Source organism: Anser anser, assembly GCF_964211835.1.
Source record: "Anser anser genome assembly, chromosome: 1".
In the NCBI taxonomy this organism is placed as follows: domain Eukaryota; kingdom Metazoa; phylum Chordata; class Aves; order Anseriformes; family Anatidae; genus Anser; species Anser anser.
The window spans coordinates 214,432,757-214,450,533 of NC_139720.1; the positions used below are offsets into that span (position 1 = coordinate 214,432,757).

Consider the following 17,777-nt stretch of genomic DNA (forward strand, 5'->3'; position numbering starts at 1 on the left):
GGGAAAATTGTAATAATAAAAATTAAAAAAAATCAAAAAAAGCCACCCTGCGGATCTCCCCCCTCCTCCTAACACCCCCCCCGCCCCCCCCCAACCTCCGCCTTTAATACCAACAAACAAACTCCTCGCTCTCCTAAAGGAGGCGCCTTTGATCGGAGCGAGGCGAACCCCGCCGGGCACCGGCACCGGCACCGGCACCGCCGCACCCCCGGACACCGGCACCGGGACACCCCCGGGACATCGGGACACCGGCAGCGGGACATCGGCACCGGGACACCCCCGAGCACGGGGACACCCCCGAGCACCGGGACACCGGCACCGGGACATCCCGGGACACCGGCACCGGGACACCCCCGAGCACCGGGGACAGCAGCAGCAGCCCCGAGCACCGGTCCCGGGGACAGCAGCAGCAGCCCCGAGCACCGGTCCCGGGACCCCGTCCCCCCCCCCCCACCTCCTGCACTCCACCCCCGCCCCCAGCCCCGAGCCACCGCCGCGCAGCGCCCCGGGAGCAGCACCGGGGACATCGGGCACCGGCACCGGAGCAACCCCGGGCACCGACACCGAGACACCCCCCGGTACCGGCACCGAGACACCCCCGGGAACCGGGACCGGAGCTTTCCCGAGCACCGGCACCGAGACACCCCCGGTACCGGCACCGAAGCCCCCCCCCCGGGCACCGACCGCCGGGCTGCGATGCTTCCCGGTGCGGGCCCCCTCGCCTTCCTCCTCCGGTGCCTGCTGCTCCTCTTCGCCTCCGAGGGCCGAGCCCGGGCTCGTAAGTAGCCCCCTCTCCCCTCCCCCGCCTGCTTGGCCCCCGCGGGGTCCCTCCGTGCCTCAGTTTCCCCATCACCCCCCCCACACCCCAAAAAAAAAAAAGGAGCAGGGGGGCTTCGAGGGCAGGGCTTGGGGGCTGGGTGTCGCGCAGGACAGGGGGCTCATTTGCAGCCCCGCGCAGGTCCCGTCCCACCCCGCTGCTTCTCACCTCCGAGAGCGATGGAGGGATGAGCATTTTGGGGAAACGACCCCCCCCTCCCACCCCCAAGACCGAAGCTGGGGGCTTTTCTCCTTGCCCGACGCTTGCCCTCTCTCCTGCTTCTGCTCCCAGCGACGATTTGGGATGGGGAAGGGAAGGGAGGCTTGGACGAGACGTCTCGAAGGACTCGCCCAGGTTTTCGAGCAGCCCGGAGGGTGCTGGAGGTGCTGGGCACCCCTGCAGCATCACGAAGCCACCCGAGCGCCGGGCAGCGAGCAGGACCCGTTGTGACCCTACACTTCTTCTCCCCTTTAATCTACCCAAATCCCAGGAGAGTCCACGGGGGCCGGTGGCTGCGGTAGGGTGATTTATGGCTCGCCCGGTGCCAGCGCTGCGTTAGGCTCTCGGCAAAGAGTCGCCCTCCTGGAGCACGGACCCAAAATGTGGGCGCCGGGTTGCTCCTTTTGGAGGTGGGGTGGGGCTGGGGGAAAAGCAGGTGGCCGGATCGGGATGCGAGCGAGGGCTGTGGGTGCAAGGGAATGGGGCAAAAACACAGCGAGGTTTCCAGCCTCTGCTCCTCGGGGCTGTGTGGAGCCCCAGAGGGCAAAATCTGAGTGAGTTTGGGTCCTTTCCCTTCCCTGCTCTTATGAAAATCTGCCGAGCTCGGTCCGCGGCATTGTTTTTTTTTTGCACGATGGGTCTGAGTCCTCGCTCCGACAGGGCTGCGTCAGCCGTGGTACCCGCGTTAGGAGGAGGATGGGGACGTTCCCCGAAGGTGACACAGATGCTGGTGAGCTCTTTGCTCTTTGGAGGTGGTAGCAGAGCCCCCAGATTGGGCACAAATCGGGGGGTTTGCATGAGCAGAACCACCCGGGCACGGTCCTTGGTCCCAGGGGGATCCGGGCGTGTCTGAGGACGGACCCAGCCTGGGGGGAAGCGCCGGGGGCTCCGTGGCGATGGTGACAAAGAACTGGGGACTGTGGGATGGGGACGGGGTTGGAGCCCCCCTCGCTGGGCTTGGTGCCAAGGTCAGAGCATGGGCTCTGCTCCTCCGCTCACCTCCGCCGCTCGCTGCCTCCTGTTTCGCTCGAGGCCAAGCACTTGGGGCGAACGAAGGCAGGAATGAATTAGTTACAAGCAGGCTCATCAGCCAAGAGACCTACAGTGTCTTGGCTAAAAATAGGTGAGAAAGCAGAAAGGCTCGGGCTTCAAGGCAAGTCAGAAAAGAAGAATTTGCCCATAGAAACAGGCTATTTTAGGGGATTTACACTCTCCGCTGAAAAAATATCGGAGGCACAGGTTACTGGGCTGAAAGTGCTGCAGCCCGTCCGCTGTGAGTAATTCAGCGGCAATAGTTTAGCGCAACGATGTTTTGGCTGGAGGCATTTAAACACCAGCACCTCTGGAGAGCGCAGGGCAGTGCTTCTCCCCAGGAGCTTGGAAGTTGCTCTTTTCATTTGTTTATCCCGTGGCTTCTGGAGAAAGGGGCTCTGCCTAGCCCTGCTTTTAAACTTCGCACCGGGTTTGAATCCAGCACGATGAGGGACGCAGTGCTCCAGGATGGGAGGAACCGGGATGGAAAGCAAAAATCCTGCCGGTGGCCACGGTAAGGGAGAGGTGAGGGCTGCACGCCCCGATTTAGGCATCCAGGTGTCCCTCCTGGGGAGGAGCAGAGGGAAACGGGGCCTCATCCGCTGCTCCTGTAGCCCCCCGGGGACACGCCGGGTGCGGGGCTTTCCTTGGCTCCTCTGCCCTGGCCCTGGGCAGCTCAGTGATAATTCATGATGCTGCGTTTGCAGAGCTGCAGGGGTTTCTGGGCTCCCAAAGCCCTGAGAAGAGATGTCCAGCCCAGGGCTGAGTAAGGCAAACGTGTGGGAAGTGATCTGGACACGAGCGGAGACGTTAGGATGCAACATGTCAAGAGCCTGATGTGTTTTAACCAGTCCCTTCGCAGCTCAGTTGCGTTCTAAGCCCTTCATAAATACCGGGCTGTCACGGGAGCGCCTGGACTTTCTGTACCAGACAGTGCTTTTTTTTCACTTTATTTATGGCTGCTCTTAAAGCTTGCACTCTGCTTTGCACAAACTGCTCGCCTGGCGTGGCAGGTGCCTGACATCCAAAATGCTGGGGCCAGGAGCCCGTCTGAGACGTGTCCTGCATGGGGCAGGGCTCTGGGGAACAACGGGGACCGTGGGGAGGGGGAAATCCTGCGCCAGGGCTGGGGAGAGAGGCACAGAGAGGCACGGGGAGAAGCAAGGGTGTCGTGTCTTTGCTGAAACCTGCGGCATTTTTCGGTAGCATCCTTGCTGGGAAAGCTGGGATCCAGAGGGAAACTCCCTGCTGGGGAAACTGAGGCACGGGGCTGGGGGGCGAGCAGAGTGGAGTGGGTTTACCCTCGTTTTCTGTGCTTTTGGGTCTTGTGTTTTTGCCCCTTTCTAGCCACGGTTCAAGCTTTAGACCGTGAGCCCACGCTGGGGATAGGTGCGTGAAGGTGAATGTTGCCCCGGGAATGTCCAACCTGGGATGTAAAAGCTGCTTTTAACCCCCATGACCCATCAGGATCTTCATCACGGGTCTGGATACCCCACTCCGGGAGCAGGGGGTGTGAGGACGAGGTCCTGCACAGGCACAAGTAAACGCACCGAGCACCAGTCCTCGTATCCCGAGGGGAGCGAAGTGAGCACAGCCGAGCAAAGGAGGGTTCGGCGGCCGAACACGGCGTTTCGGTAGCGATCACGCGTGAGGATTGAATAGCTCGCTTTGGTTCCTGCTAACAGACCGCAGTGGGGCTCAGCACCAGTGCAGGAGAGCATCTCACCCGCGTTAGCCCCTGGTGCAGCCGTGGCCAAAGCGTTCAGGCACTGGGATAAGTCGTGACACACTGAGAGACCCACGGGGACGTCCTCGTCCTCCCAGCCTGCTGCTGCTGGGGACGCAGTGAACCGGCTCAAACGGCTGTGCCAGCGCGTCGGGGAGCTTCAGGGGACAGCTCTCATGGACGCACAGGCCAAGGGGACTTGTCTGCATCCAGGATCTGTCTCAAAGAGGCATCAGAGCAGTTTTGGTGGCGTGAGGGAGGTGTCGGCGGTCACCGCAGGCAGCGCAGGAGGGGGCTCTCCATGCCTTTGGGTTTATTTGAGACACCTCGCACTGGTGTCTCTAGATGGTCTCATGAAGGTGCAGCTCCAGTGGGTTCAGACAGCATCTCAGAGCCTCCACAACAGCCTAATGTGGTGCTTAAATCTCCTTACAGCCAGAAAATGTCCCTCAATGCCTGTCCTAAGCCTCCCAGGCTTTGCCCCTGGCCAACTGCTTCTTTCTGTCCCTGCCGTGGCCAGACATCACCCCTGTCTTTGCAACAGCCCTCTCTTGCCTCACCCCCTGTCATACTTTCCATCTATCACACACTGTCCTTGCTACCCAGGATGCAATTAATGATAATTAATGATAACTGAAGGTAATTAATGATAATTAGAGTAAACTAGGGCCTGGGCACAGCCTCAAGCATTGCCCAGGGGTGTCGGGCTCCTACTCCTGGCACGCTCCCCAGCGTGGCGTTGGCAGTGCCTACGGGGGCTCTGCCAAATGCGTGGGCACTGTTTGGGGACAGCCTGTGCCAGATCGGTTCCAGACGTGAGTGGGGCTGGGCCGCTGGCCCCGAATCCCACCTGGGGCCTTCAGTGGGTTTAACCAGATGCTCCTCACCCAGAACAGGGCTGGAGCTGCCTCAGAAAGCGGCTGGTGGCCGGGGAGGCCTACCGCCCATAACGGTGCTCCGAAGGGCGCAGTCCCGTATCAGGGGCTCGTGCATTTGGTCAGCAAGCGGTTGGATGGGGCCTGTTTGTGGATGTTTTCACAACGGGGAGCTCAGTCCTTCCCAAATATGATCCCTGCTGCCGTGGGGCCCCCTCCAGGTGTGGGGTTTCCAGGTTTAGGACATCGCGGCCTGGTTGTGCCTCGGAGGCGGATGGAGGAGGATGGCTTCACCTGGATTCTTGGTCCTGCAACCAAGGACACTCCACGGCCCAGGAGTCCTCCCTGGAAAATGAGAAGCAATGAGAGAAGCCTCACCTGGGCTGCTGTGTCCGGTTCTGGGCTCCCCGGTACAAAAAAGACAGGGATGTCCCGGAAAGAGTCCAGTGGAGGGCCACAAAGATGATACGGGGCCTGGAGCAGCTCCCCTATGAGGAAAGGCTGAGAGACCTGGGTCTGTTCAGCCTGGAGAAGACTGAGAGGGGATCTTAGCAATGTTTACAAATATCTTATGTGTGGGAGACAGAGGGACATGGCCAACCTCTTTTCAGTGCTCTGTGGGGACAGGACAAGGGGCAATGGCCACAAAATGGAGCCCAGGAAGTTCCGCACCAACATGCGAAAGAACTTCTTCATGGTGAGGGTGACGGAGCACTGGGACAGGCTGCCCAGGGAGGTTGTGGGGTCTCCTTCTCTGGTGATATTCAAGGCCCACATGGATGCCTACCTGGGCAGCCTGCTCTAGGGAACCTGCTTTGGCAGGGGGGTTGGACCCGATGATCTCTTGAGGTCCCTTCCAACCCCTACAATTCTGTGATTCTGTGGTTCTGTGAAGTAAAGCAGCGTGAGACACAGTAAGCGAGGAGGCTGAAAGGCACGGGAGCGACGCGCTGCCACGAATGGCTTTTCACTCCGAGTGAATTGGGAAGATATCCAAGCTTTGACCTCTGAAAATGAAATTATTAGCCTGGCATGGGAAAAAATGATCCAGAGCCTCCAGCTTTTAAGCCTCCTCCTTCCATCCACCCCAGCTCGCTTTTAACCAAACACGTGCGCGCCTCTTGCCAAATAGGCGGCATAGTGCTGCTGAGATGCGGACAAGCGTCTGCTGCTGCCCAGTGCTGCCAGTCGGCTTTAATTTTACCAGCGGGCCCTTTGCAGACATGAATCAGGCTGCTTTCGAGGGCTGGACCCAAACCAGGGCTCCGCTTGTGAAAGGCAAGTGATTAAATGTTTGAACGAAGCAGCCAACTGGCATGGGAGCCTGCGAGCCGAGTGGGGCCGTGTCACATGAAGGCAACTTGATTTCTTCACCCTCAGCATAATTCACGAAGATGCTGCAAGCAGGGAAAAATGAAGTCATTTTCTCACCCTTTTGCAAAGTGACGATGAGGTGTTTTTTTTTTTAATATTCTTTTTTCTCTCCCTGGTATTTGCAATTTCCAGCCATGCACTCCGCATTTTTGCATGCTTTGCTGTAAGCCGGTGCATGGCCAGGAATATGGGTTTGCTGACTTGTCAGAGGTTTGGAGCACGCTATGAGGACTACGTAGAGACCTGAGTGGCGAAAGGAGAGCGCCCCAGCCTGTCCCTCTGATGGCATCCACCTGAAAATCATTGCAGATCTCCGCCTCTCCAGAGGCAGTGCTGGCCCCACCGCACTGAGCTTGGGCCAGGCGGTCAGGACACCTGGTGGCCACCTGCTTGGAAGGTGCAACCTGGAGAAACTCATGCCTGAACCCATCAACTCAACGAGGAGCTCGGAGCTGCTGGCAGACCCCTAGGGTTGCCCTTCCCAGCGGCTGCAGATGACCTGCTTGCTGTAGAGCATCACTCGGCTTCATCCTGAGGATGCTCAGTAGCCTCAGGAGGGACGGCAGCCCACCAAAACGTGTTTGTGTGAGGTTTACCTGGTCGGTGGGAGAAATGCTGGCGTTAAGGACGTGACATCTCCAGCTTCGGCGGCGGGAGCTGGGCACCGTGCCTCGGCAAACAGCTGTCTCCCCTCTGCCCTCTCCCCCAGGGCGCCATAAGGTTTTAAAGGCCCGTAAATACTTCAGGGAGCATAAACATCTCAGCTGCCTTCCAGCAACGTAATCGCCCCAACTACCTCAAATCCCCTCGATGACATAACCTTTTAAATCACCTTCAGTTTTTAGTGGGGCTGTAAGCACTTAAACCACTAATAACACACGGACAGGCGTGTGCTTATTCACCAAAGAGCCTTAGCAGCGGTGTGTCGTTCCAGCTGTTCGGGGCTTGGGGACATGGCACGGGGACAGCCACCAGGCTGTGGTGGAGGTATGGGGTCCAGGTTCGTGTAGGTCTGACCTACATGGGGCTGGAGCTCGACCCCGTAGGGCCAGGCGATGTTTTTTGGTGCAGACATTAAGGATGGCTGAATTGGGCTTTCTGGCCAAAGCCCGGGGTTGTTGGTGGTGATTATGGACCCGCAAGTCCTCAGGACTTGAGGATGGCTTCGTCCTGCTGAAGGGCTGGAGTGCAGCTTGGAGCTGGGGAGGATTTGCCAGGGGTCTGCTGAGATGTAGGGAGAGGGGGGATCTCCAAAGGGTGTCTTATTCCCCCGTACTGCTGGGCACCATCTTGTCCTTCCCCCTGTGCCATGGTCAGACCCATCCTGGGCCAGATCCTTTCTGGGATGGATGCCTCCAGTTCAGAAGCTGGAATATGGTTCTTCTCGTGGTGATAGCATCAGAGAGGAATAGACAAATACATGGTTTTGTGCTCTGTGGGCTAAAAGTTTGACTTGGTCAACCTTTTTTTTTTTCCTTTTCCCCTTCCCGTTCCCCTTCCCGATCCCCCTCCCGATCCCCCTCCCTTTCCCTTTCCCTTTCCCTTTCCCCTTCCCTTTCTCCTTCCCTTTCCCCTTCCCTTTCTCCTTCCCTTTCCCCTTCCCTTTCCCCTTCCCTTTCCCTTTCCCTTTCCCTTTCCCTTTCCCTTTCCCTTTCCCTTTCCCTTTCCCTTTCCCCTTCCCCTTCCCTTTCCCTTTCCCTTTCCCTTTCCCTTTCCCTTTCCCTTTCCCTTTCCCTTTCCCTTTCCCTTTCCCTTTCCCTTTCCCTTTCCCTTTCCCTTTCCCTTTCCCTTTCCCTTTCCCATTTTGTTAATAGTGAAACTGCTCTAATCTCAGGCTCTCCTCTCTCCCCCCCCACTCACAGCCCTTCTGGTCTTCTTGGGGGAAATCCAGTCCCACGGTGTCACCCTGAAGACACCTCTCCACCTCCAAATGAGCATGTTTTATGCTCCAAATGTTTTATACTTGAAGTGTTTTAGAGGGACGACTCTAATTTCTGCAAAGGCAATCCAGCTTGCACGGCAAAGCTGCCCTTTGGTCAGAGGGGTCCCAGCCTAAAGAAACACGTCGTGGCAAAAAGATGGATTTTGGGGAATGTCTCCAGGTCTGGGCTGGTGGATGGGATGTGACCGTCAGCTTCTCGGTGATGGTGCAGCTACCGATCCGTCCTTGCTCTGCTCATCACCTCTGTGGTGGAGGAGAGCTGTCCCGGGGGCTGTCTGCTTCCTTCTCTCAAGCAGCTTCTCCCCGTTGACTTTCAGGGCCGGATATGTTCTGTGACTTCAGCGGCAAGAAGTACAGCCCAGGCGAGAGCTGGCACCCCTACCTGGAGCCCCAGGGGCTGATGTACTGCATCCGCTGCAGCTGCTCCGAGGTACGTCCTGGGCAGGGTGCCACAAGAGATGAGCAGGGTGCCACCACGTCAGGGCATTACAGGCTGATCCTGGGGTCTAATTTGACCAGAAAAGCCCCTTCCAGTCCCATGGGGGCATTCGATTAATGTCTTTCCTTTGGATAAGGCCCCACATGCCCCCGTAGGTGTTGGGTTGACCTCATGAGGGAGTTGTCCCAGCAGCGGTGATGGGCTGTGAATGGAGGTGGCTCTGGGCTCTGATGGGACCATGGGTGGTCTTTGATGATGAGAGATGAGACCGTGAGCTAGCTGGCACCAGGGTCTGAGCCGAGGATGGAGACATCCTCGTCCAGGAGGTAATGGGGCCATCATGCAAAATCCTCCTCCTCTGCCCAGCTCCCTAGAGAAAGGCCAAGGAAGGGGTAACTTTGGGAAGCTCTTTCTTTCCTCGTGGGGTGAACGTGTAGCTAAAAGAACCGGTTTAATCTCTTCTCAGAATGGGAACACCAGGTGCTATCGCATCCAGTGCCCAGCTCTGCAGTGCGCCAGCCCCGTCACGGACCCCCAGCAGTGCTGCCCGCGGTGTCTCGGTAGGGGAATGTCCCTTGGGAAGGGGATGACGGGAACCAGGGGGGAATTGTTTCACGTTTAGCAGATCCCACCCCAGAGCTGACATATCTGGGGCTGTGAGCTCCTAGCGCTTGTAGCTGTGAACAGGGGACAAGAAAACCCCTTATGGGGGTGGGTCACTCCCTGGGGTCACCACGCCAGTGCTGGGCCAGAGACACACAACCTCCTTGTCCCCTCCTGGGTTTTCATGCCAAGGAAGCGGGCAGACCTCTAACAAGCTGGGAAACTGAGGCACGGCTTGGGACTTGCTCACAGTCATGCGGGACATGCCTCGACTGCCATCAGGGAGCAGCACGGTGGGGCTGGGCCTGGCCTTGCTCAGGAGGTCAGGCAGCAATGACCACTGCCCACATTGCTCTTGCCTCCCCCAAAATATCACTTTGATGTGAAAGGACCCTTTAACAGACAGCTTTCTGCAGCTCCCCCCATCCTGAGCAGCCTTGTAGGGACAAAATGTCAGTTCACAGCTCAGTGACAAACCAGAAGCTAACATGTTAACCAGATCATTTGCCTGCAAAATGTGTTGGATGCAGAAAAAAAAAAAAAGAACATTTTGGAAGATTTTGCACAAAATTCTTGAGTTTTTCCCTCCCTTACTTGGGATGACCTCCAACATCAGCCAGAGCCAGATCTAAAGGGCTTCTCCCATGGGTAATTAAATCCCACTAAAAATGAACGACACTTGCCTGGGTTTCACCTTTGTGGTGAGCTCAGCGTGGTCAGGGCAGCCCCGTTCCCCAAAAGCTTTTGGGGAGTGTAAAAGGTCCTCGTCCTTTGGGGCTGGTCTGGGGGGAACCTGCTGAGTTATCTGTGCTGGCAGGGGCTGGCTCTCACCCCGCTGCTCTCTCATCCTCCTTTCCAGAGCCAAACTCCCCCTCTGGCCTCCGGGCGCCTGCCAGGTCCTGCCAGTACAACGGGACGACGTACCAGCAAGGCGAGACGTTCACCACCAGCGAGCTCTTCCCCAGCCGCCAGCCCAACCAGTGTGTGCAGTGCAGCTGCTCCGTAAGCCTCCGGGGAGCCCACGGGAGGTGGGGAGGGGGCTTGGGGTCTTCTCCTGCACCCCTGCAATGTCCTGCTAGGTTAAAAACCTCTGCTGTGCTGGAGCAGACTGGGGAAAGTAGCCTGAACGTCTGGTCACACCACTTATTTGCTGGAAATCTCACGGATGGGTTCAGGGCTGGCACAGCCAGGGCTCCCTGGGGTGGGCAGGGGGCAGAGCCTTGTCCCAGGGGATGGAGACTGGTCTCTGCAGCATCCAGCTGTCCCACCTGCCCCACTGGGACATCTTAAGGCAAAAAGGAGAGCTGGAAGCCTTCCTGCACCTGCACAAAGCCGATGAGTTTGTAGCGAGGGGGATCTGTGAGAGCTCAGCCCGCCTGCAAGGTGCCATGGGCGTGAGGGGCCAGCTCTTGGGCTTCAGAAGCTCTTGGGATCTTGAGCCTGGCGTGGAGCTGGTGGGGCTGAGCTGAGCTCCAGAAATGATTTGGTGGCTCCCAGCCACTGCTGGGTGCTGGGGGTGGTGGCAGCGAGGTGGGGACATTCGCTGCGAACCCGGAAGTCGGGGATGGCAACGGGCAGGCTCCTGGTGATCTTCATCCCACGTGCTCAGATTTAATCAGAAGCAGTGAATCAGAAGCATTGCTCGGGGGGCAGGAAGCAGCCTGGCCAGAGGTGATGGTGAAGGTGTGCGGAGCGTGGGCTGCGCGAGCCAGGAGCTGAGTGTCGGGAGATGGCTGGAGGAGTTCCTCCTCCTCGAGAGACGGTGAGGAAGGGCGTTAGAAACTGCTGGACTTGGACGCTGCCATAAACAAGAGGGTGGCACAGATGTGGCTTTCACTGGTTGTTGTGCAGAGCCTGATGGTTCCAGGCTCCACTGGTCCGTGCTTTGCTTGCAGCAAAGAATTAGTCTGAGCTCAGCCAGAGAAGAAAGAGCAGTGAAAGAACCCGAACCATCTCATTTCTCCATGCCAGGAGCATGCACGTGGTGGTTGCCATCAGCTGATGCTTGCTTCTACTGCAGAGTGTCCGCGATACCTGGCACACCTGGCCTGGGCCCTTGGTGTCTGCGTGAGCCTGGGAGCAAGGTGCTGGGAGCTAGGTGGCAAGAGCAAGAGCTTACACTTGGAAATTATCAGAGAATCATGGAATATCCCGAGCTGAACCCACAAGGATCATCGAGTCCAACTCCTACAGCTTTTATGCAGCTTATGAGGCTGGTTCCACTCTTACTGACCCCAAGTGGATGCCAGACCACCTTCTGATGGGGACAGACACCATGGAAAGAGCCCTCAAATGCAACTGTGAGTGCCCACGTGGCCCTTCTTCCAAGCCCACCATCACCAAGAGCCTGTGGAACTGCTTGTCCCGCTTGGAGGCACTGGCTCTCGCTCAGCCTCTGTTTATTAGGATAATGCCTTGGATACAAAGGGGAAAATAAAAGGATGACTGTGAGCCTCGCAGCAGTGGGGTCTTGCCGGGCTGTGTCTGATGTTGTCAGCTGTTAGAACAGCTGCGGGAACAGCTGGGCTAAACGTCTTTGAAAACCGTCCTGAGACCAGGGCCTCCAGCCTAAATCCTGCTTTTTATGACGTGATCTCTCCTGCCCAGGGCAGGTCTTTGCAGTGGCCCGCTGGTCAGAAGGAGAAAGGAGAACGTGGTTCCCTGGCCAAGCCCTGCTCCCTGCAGGTCTGGCCCACGTGCAGGTCCCTGAAGGGTTTGGTTGGCAGCGACCTCCACGAGATCCACCAGATTTCTGCTTCCTCTTCGTGTCCCCCGCGCGGTGGCTGGGCTTTTTGATGGCAGGAGAAGCTGCTGTGATTTAGATTTTAGGGACATCCTTGGTTGACCTCTTGCTTTCCATTGAGCGAGAGCTTGGTGGCGTCCTGGAGAAAATTCCCGTGCGGAGAAGATGGCCGTGCTGCTGGGGTCTGCTGCTGCTGGGCTGCTCAACATCCCCGTCAACCCTTCTGCAAAGCAGCAAAACCTCAGCCCTGCAGCTAAAGGTTGCAGATCTGCTGACCAAAATGGGACTGGGATGCACTGAAGTCAGGACCGGCTTTGGCCATGGTTTTCAGCTTGTATCGCTACAGGTGTTTTCCAAAGCAACCACCAAGCCAGTGCAAAAAAGTCTGCACCTGAACATCCACCCAGAGCTCTTGGCCCAGTGCCTTTCTGCTCGCTTCTGGTGTTATCGAATCGCCCCACACTGAGGGAGGGCAAAGCTATGGGGTGGACCTGGCTCTGGGTTCAGCATCGTGATTCCCCTCTCCACCTACCCCTTGCAGTTCCTCGTCCTGGGATCTGTTAGGGAACAGGTTCTTGCGCTGCTCTGAGTTGGTGTTACGGAGTGTTTGCAGGTGTGTGGTGGCTGTTTCAGATCTGGTGGTGCTAACAGTGCCTGAGGGCAAGGCACTACCTACCCTTATGGAGCAGATTATCTTGAGGGTCATCACGCGGCACTTGCAGGGCAAGCAGGCGATCAGGCCCAGTCAGCATGGGTTTATGAAAGGCAGGTCCTGCTTGATGAACCTGATCTCCTTCTGTGACAAAGTGACGCGCTTGGTGGATGAGGGAAAGGCTGTGGATGTGGTTTACCTTGACCTCAGTAAGGCTTTTGACACCGTTCCCCACAACATTCTCCTCAAGAAACTGGCTGCTCGGGGCTTGGACTGGCGTACGCTTCGCTGGGTTAGAAACTGGCTGGATGGCCGGGCCCAAAGAATTGTGGTGAATGGAGTCAAATCTGGTTGGAGGCCGGTCACTAGTGGAGTCCCCCAGGGCTCGGTACTGGGGCCGGTCCTCTTTAATATCTTTATCGATGATCTGGATGAGGGCGTCCAGTGCACCCTCAGTAAGTTCGCAGATGACACCAAGCTAAGTGCGTGTGTCGATCTGCTCGAGGGCAGGAAGGCTCTGCAGGAGGATCTGGATAGGCTGGAGCGATGGGCTGAGGTCAACTGCATGAAGTTCAACAAGGCCAAGTGCCGGGTCCTGCACCTGGGGCGCAACAACCCCAAGCAGAGCTACAGGCTGGGAGATGAGTGGTTAGAAAGCTGCCTGGCCGAGAGGGACCTGGGAGTATTGGTTGATAGTCGGCTGAATATGAGCCAGCAGTGTGCTCAGGTGGCCAAGAAGGCCAACAGCATCCTGGCCTGTATAAGAAGCAGTGTGGCCAGCAGGGCCAGGGAAGTGATTGTGCCCCTGTACTCGGCTCTGGTGAGACCGCACCTTGAGTACTGTGTTCAGTTTTGGGCCCCTCGCTACAGGAAGGACATGGACGTGCTCGAGCGAGTCCAGAGAAGGGCGACCAAGCTGGTGAGGGGTCTGGAGAACAAGTCTTACGAGGAGCGGCTGAGGGAGCTGGGGTTGTTCAGCCTGGAGAAGAGGAGGCTCAGGGGCGACCTTATCGCACTCTACAGGTACCTTAAAGGAGGCTGTAGAGAGGTGGGGGTCGGTCTGTTCTCCTACGTGCCTGGTGACAGGACGAGGGGGAATGGGTGAAAGTTGCGACAGGGGAGTTTTAGGTTGGATGTTAGGAAGTACTTCTTTACCGAAAGGGTTATTAAGCATTGGAACGGGCTGCCCAGGGAGGTGGTGGAGTCACCATCCCTGGAGGTCTTTAAAAGACGTTTAGATGTAGAGCTTAGCAAAATGGTTTAGTGGAGTACTTAGTGTTAGGTCGGAGGTTGGACTCGATGATCTTGAGGTCTCTTCCAACCTAGAAATCTGTGATACTGTGATACTGTGATACCCCGCGTTGGGGTAGGATGTTGGATGAAGAGCACGGCAGGGCAGATTTTCAGCTTTTGGTCACTGGTGATTAGTTATATTGAGGATATTTGGTCATTAGGATATTTGGTCATTAGGTGATTAGTGATATTTGAGGATGGACTATTGGGGTGTTGAGGATTTCTGCTGGGTCTGCAATTTGAAGTGCTGGCACACCGATACTGGGGCCATTCAGCCCTGTTTGGACCTTGGTAATGCTGACAATGCATTTTTTTTTTGCTCCTGTCCCCTAGGAAGGCCAGATTTACTGCGGCTTGGTGACCTGCCCAGAGCTGCTGTGCTCCTCTCCCCTAACGGTGCCAGACTCCTGCTGCCAGGTCTGCAAAGGTAAGGGGGGGCCAGGAGCTGCTCCTGAGCAAGGGATGGGAGCCATGGGGACTACCATGACCTGTCGGGAGCTATTCCAAGACTCTTAAACAAGATTTTGGAAACCTCTGCTTTGAATCAGGCCACTCGCTATGTCTGGGTCACACCAGGAAACAAAAGATAAGGGCTGAGTTTTTTTCTCCCATGCTTCCCCTCCCACATGTACCTGTGTCCTGCCTCCCTGCTGCCCGCATGCAGTCCAGGGCTGAGCCCTTTGTCCTGCCACTGCTGCAAAAGATGTGACCTGCATGGGGGGTGATGTCCTCTGGATCACTCGCCCACCAGGATGGACGTGGTTGTACGGACCGCGTAGGGATGGTGAATGCTGCTGATGCTCTAGGGAAGTTTCCAGGACGGTCAGGCCCTAGGGAAAACCCCTGTTCCACCTAAATACAGCTTAGCCTTCACTCTCACAGCTCTCCAAGGAAAAGTCACGAATCTCCTGCTGTTTCCCCTAACTCATTTAATACCAGAAATATATACCTGAAGCTGGAAGGCAATGGTGACCCCCTGGCCATGGACACAGAGTGACCTGGGGGGTGCCTCCTCCAAGCTCTCCCCTTTTGCAACCTGTAGCCCCAACCCCTAAATTTTTTTTAGTTGTTAGGGTTGCTGGCTGCTGCTGAACAGTCGGCAGAAAACTGGGCTGGGGTTGCCTCCCTGCACTGTGCTGGGCTGACTCTTCGTTATGGTAAAACAAAAGTCACTGGGTTTTGCAGAATCGCAGACTCTCAGGGCTGGGGTGATCTATTTAAGACTGTTTAATGACCTCATGAAAAAGACAGACATTTTAAAATATTTTGGTGGCATCTGTATGGCCTTGTTGACCTCACCAGCAGCAAAGAGATTGCTCCGAAAGGAGGGGGGATGTTTTGCTCTGGCACAGGCAGCTTTTCAGAAGAGCCCAGGTCCCACAGAAAGCCCTAGGTGAGGTCCAGACAGTGCAACCAGTGTGCACATTGGGAAGACTGGAGTTTGGTCCAGGTTGGGTTGGTTGTGGGACACCAAGCAAACCGCGTTTACGGAGCTGTGGGCACCACCCGAGCTTCCCTTGCAGTTGGTGCCATCTGCTCAGTGTTTCATGAGGAATGTCTTTGAATCTCTTTTTAATACCAGATCATCCCCATCACCTCGTACTCTACCTCCGGGGTATTTCCATGCCACCTAATTTCAGAAGGCTACAAGGCCAAGTCTTTTTCGGAGCTGAGCTCTCATTAACAGTCAGTGGGGATAAAAGGGTTTTGGCGTGTGACATAGAGAAGCCATTTGCTTTGAATGTTGTGAATTGCATATTCAAAGCTCCTCTCACCCCAGAGCTCTCAGGGGTCCAGCACCCTGCGGTGAGCTGCTTTTAGTCGGCTGGACCCCAGAGAACAAACCCTCATCCAGCCCTGCTGCATTTCACTGGACAATGTTGTTTCCTTGCAGACGGCTCATACGAGAAGTCCGCGGAAGAGGAACCCCTGCAGTTAAACAGAGGTGTTGTACGTGACCTTTGCATTTTCAAACTCAGAGCATTGCTTCTAACACATTCCCATTATACAGCTCAAACAAAGCTGCTTGCCCTTGGCCATAGTATTCTACAAAGAAAAAAAAAACAGCCCATAGTAGCTCTACAAGGGTGGCCAGTTCCTTGGGCAGCAGAACCACTGACACTTGCTTTGCAGTTGAGTCGTGCTTGGGTGACTTTAGGTGAGGGCTATCAGCACGGGCTGAGACCTGAGAGCACCAGGTGAGGACTCTTGGCTTCTCTGGAGCATCTCTGATGTCTTTGAAAGAGCAAAAGTCCTGCGGGAACTGGAAATCTTCAGCACTTCTCCTCTTCCTTGGCCAGTGGGTTCAAAGAGTTGAGAACAGAGAAGATTCAGAGGTGACCAAGAGCCAGATATGACCCTTGCCCATGCAGTCAGGTGGCCCAAATCTCTCTTTGGGGGATTTTGCTCCAGATGTTGTTTTTTTCTCTTCCCCCTGGGCTCAGGGGTGTTTGCCCCTGGTTGGAGCTCCCCCAGAGCAGCCAGCACTGGAGCTGGCCACAAGCATTTCTTCCCCAGGCTGTTTGTATCAGCAGCCCCAGCAAGGAAAAAGTGACTCCCTGGCTGCCGAGGGTTGATTCAGGGTGACATTTCGGAGCTGGGCAGCCCACGCCAGGTCTGTGGGATTAGGTCACTTACAGCTCCTGGCCCTTCCCTTTTCCATACTGCTGGGTGAACTGCCAGCATCACACCTCCACCACCTATAAAACCTCCAAAATAGACACAAGGGGACCCTTTGTGCTGCGTGTCTTGTCCCAGCGTTTTGCTCTTGGAAGCCTGGGATGTTCCAGGGGTTTTGCTCCTGCTGGCTGGCAGCTCCTCACCAGTGTTCGTGGTGCCAGCCAGGTGAGAGGGCAGGATACGGCCCGTCCTCACCTCGCTGATCCTGGGTAGGTCGTGCTGATGCCAATCCTCAGCTGTCCAGCGAGTGCCTAGAATAGCCCAGCACATTTCCCTGCCTATGTTAGGACCCCAGATGTCTCCCTGAGGGTGCTGTGTTGGGCTTGGGGTGCTGCCCCGATGAGGGAGGTGACCCACATGCAGCCTAGGAGGTCACTAGCGTGGGACATTGGCACAAACTGCTCAGGACCCTTTAGATGGCAGGCACTGAGATGGCTCCGGGGTCGTTGCTCATCCCTGCAGTCCCTGAACCTTCCCATCCTGGTGGAGAGCATGCAGGACGCTGTGTGCCTTTCTCCAGCACTGCCTGGGTCTGAGTCCCCCTGTTTTCTCTGACTGTTCCCAGAGGCACTCGCAGGACCAGTGCTCGGGGGAAGCGATGGGCAGGAAGCCCCTCGGAGCCACCGCGTCCACCGTTCTCAGCTCCTCCCTGGAGTTCATTCCCAGGAGCTTCAAACCCAAGGGGGGAGGTGGCACCACCGTCAAGATCGTCTTGAAGGAGAAGCACAAGAAAGGTAAGGGATGGAGGGGCCAGGTGCTCTGTACGTTGCCGGAGTTGACGTCTCCAGGACTCGGGACCCCAGGGAAGCTGTTTCAGCAGCAGGTTTCCACCACTGACTATCACCTCCCTCTCCTCCACAACCAACCTCACCCAGCCATCTCAGCCCTGGTGGCCCAGACCCTGGGCCCACAACCCTTTGTCTGGATGAATCCCCCAACCACAGGACTGGGAGAAGGTCGGTTCTTGGGGTGTTTTGGAGACCTTGGGACCTGGGAAGGGAGGTGGTCAGCTGGAAGACCTCACGTGGTCCTTCCAGGCCCCCCTGATGCAGAAGGACAGGGGGGTCCTCCTTGCACCTACCTTCAATGTGGTGGGTCTGTCCTGGGGCCATTGTTGTCCCCCTGGAGGGGAGAGCAGAAAGGCAAGACGGGGAGGCAACCGCATGGAGACAAAGGGGAGAAGACAGGTCCCTTCTTCCCCTGGGGGCTCTCCAACCACTGTGCCTCCAGAAGGGCTCTTTCCAACCCTTGGAGATGAAGCCCTGGAGGAAAGCTTTGGGACCTCCAAAAATTTGCAAGGAAAAGTCAGCAGGTGGCACTCTTTGCTGTGCTTGCTGCTGGCGATGGCCTTGGAGGGACCCTGGCCTCACAGAAGCCAGGAGA

General features: G+C 56.7%; 1 protein-coding gene across 2 annotated transcripts in view; it reads left to right on the forward strand.

Moving 5' to 3' along the window:
* Window positions 1-120: 120 nt before the first annotated feature.
* Window positions 121-17,777, forward strand: part of CHRDL2 (chordin like 2) — a 28,405-nt gene continuing 10,748 nt past the window's right edge. The window contains exons 1-7 of one of the 2 annotated variants that reach the window (XM_083816721.1): window positions 121-778; window positions 8,303-8,415; window positions 8,891-8,984; window positions 9,887-10,029; window positions 14,049-14,142; window positions 15,610-15,665; window positions 16,960-17,128. In XM_083816721.1, coding sequence (XP_083672847.1) covers window positions 697-778; window positions 8,303-8,415; window positions 8,891-8,984; window positions 9,887-10,029; window positions 14,049-14,142; window positions 15,610-15,665; window positions 16,960-17,128 — 751 coding nt within the window. In that variant the 5' untranslated portion in view covers window positions 121-696. Of the gene's footprint in view, window positions 779-2,358; window positions 2,583-8,302; window positions 8,416-8,890; window positions 8,985-9,886; window positions 10,030-14,048; window positions 14,143-15,609; window positions 15,666-16,959; window positions 17,129-17,777 lie in introns of those variants that run through there. The other variant, XM_083816722.1, reaches the window with a different exon arrangement.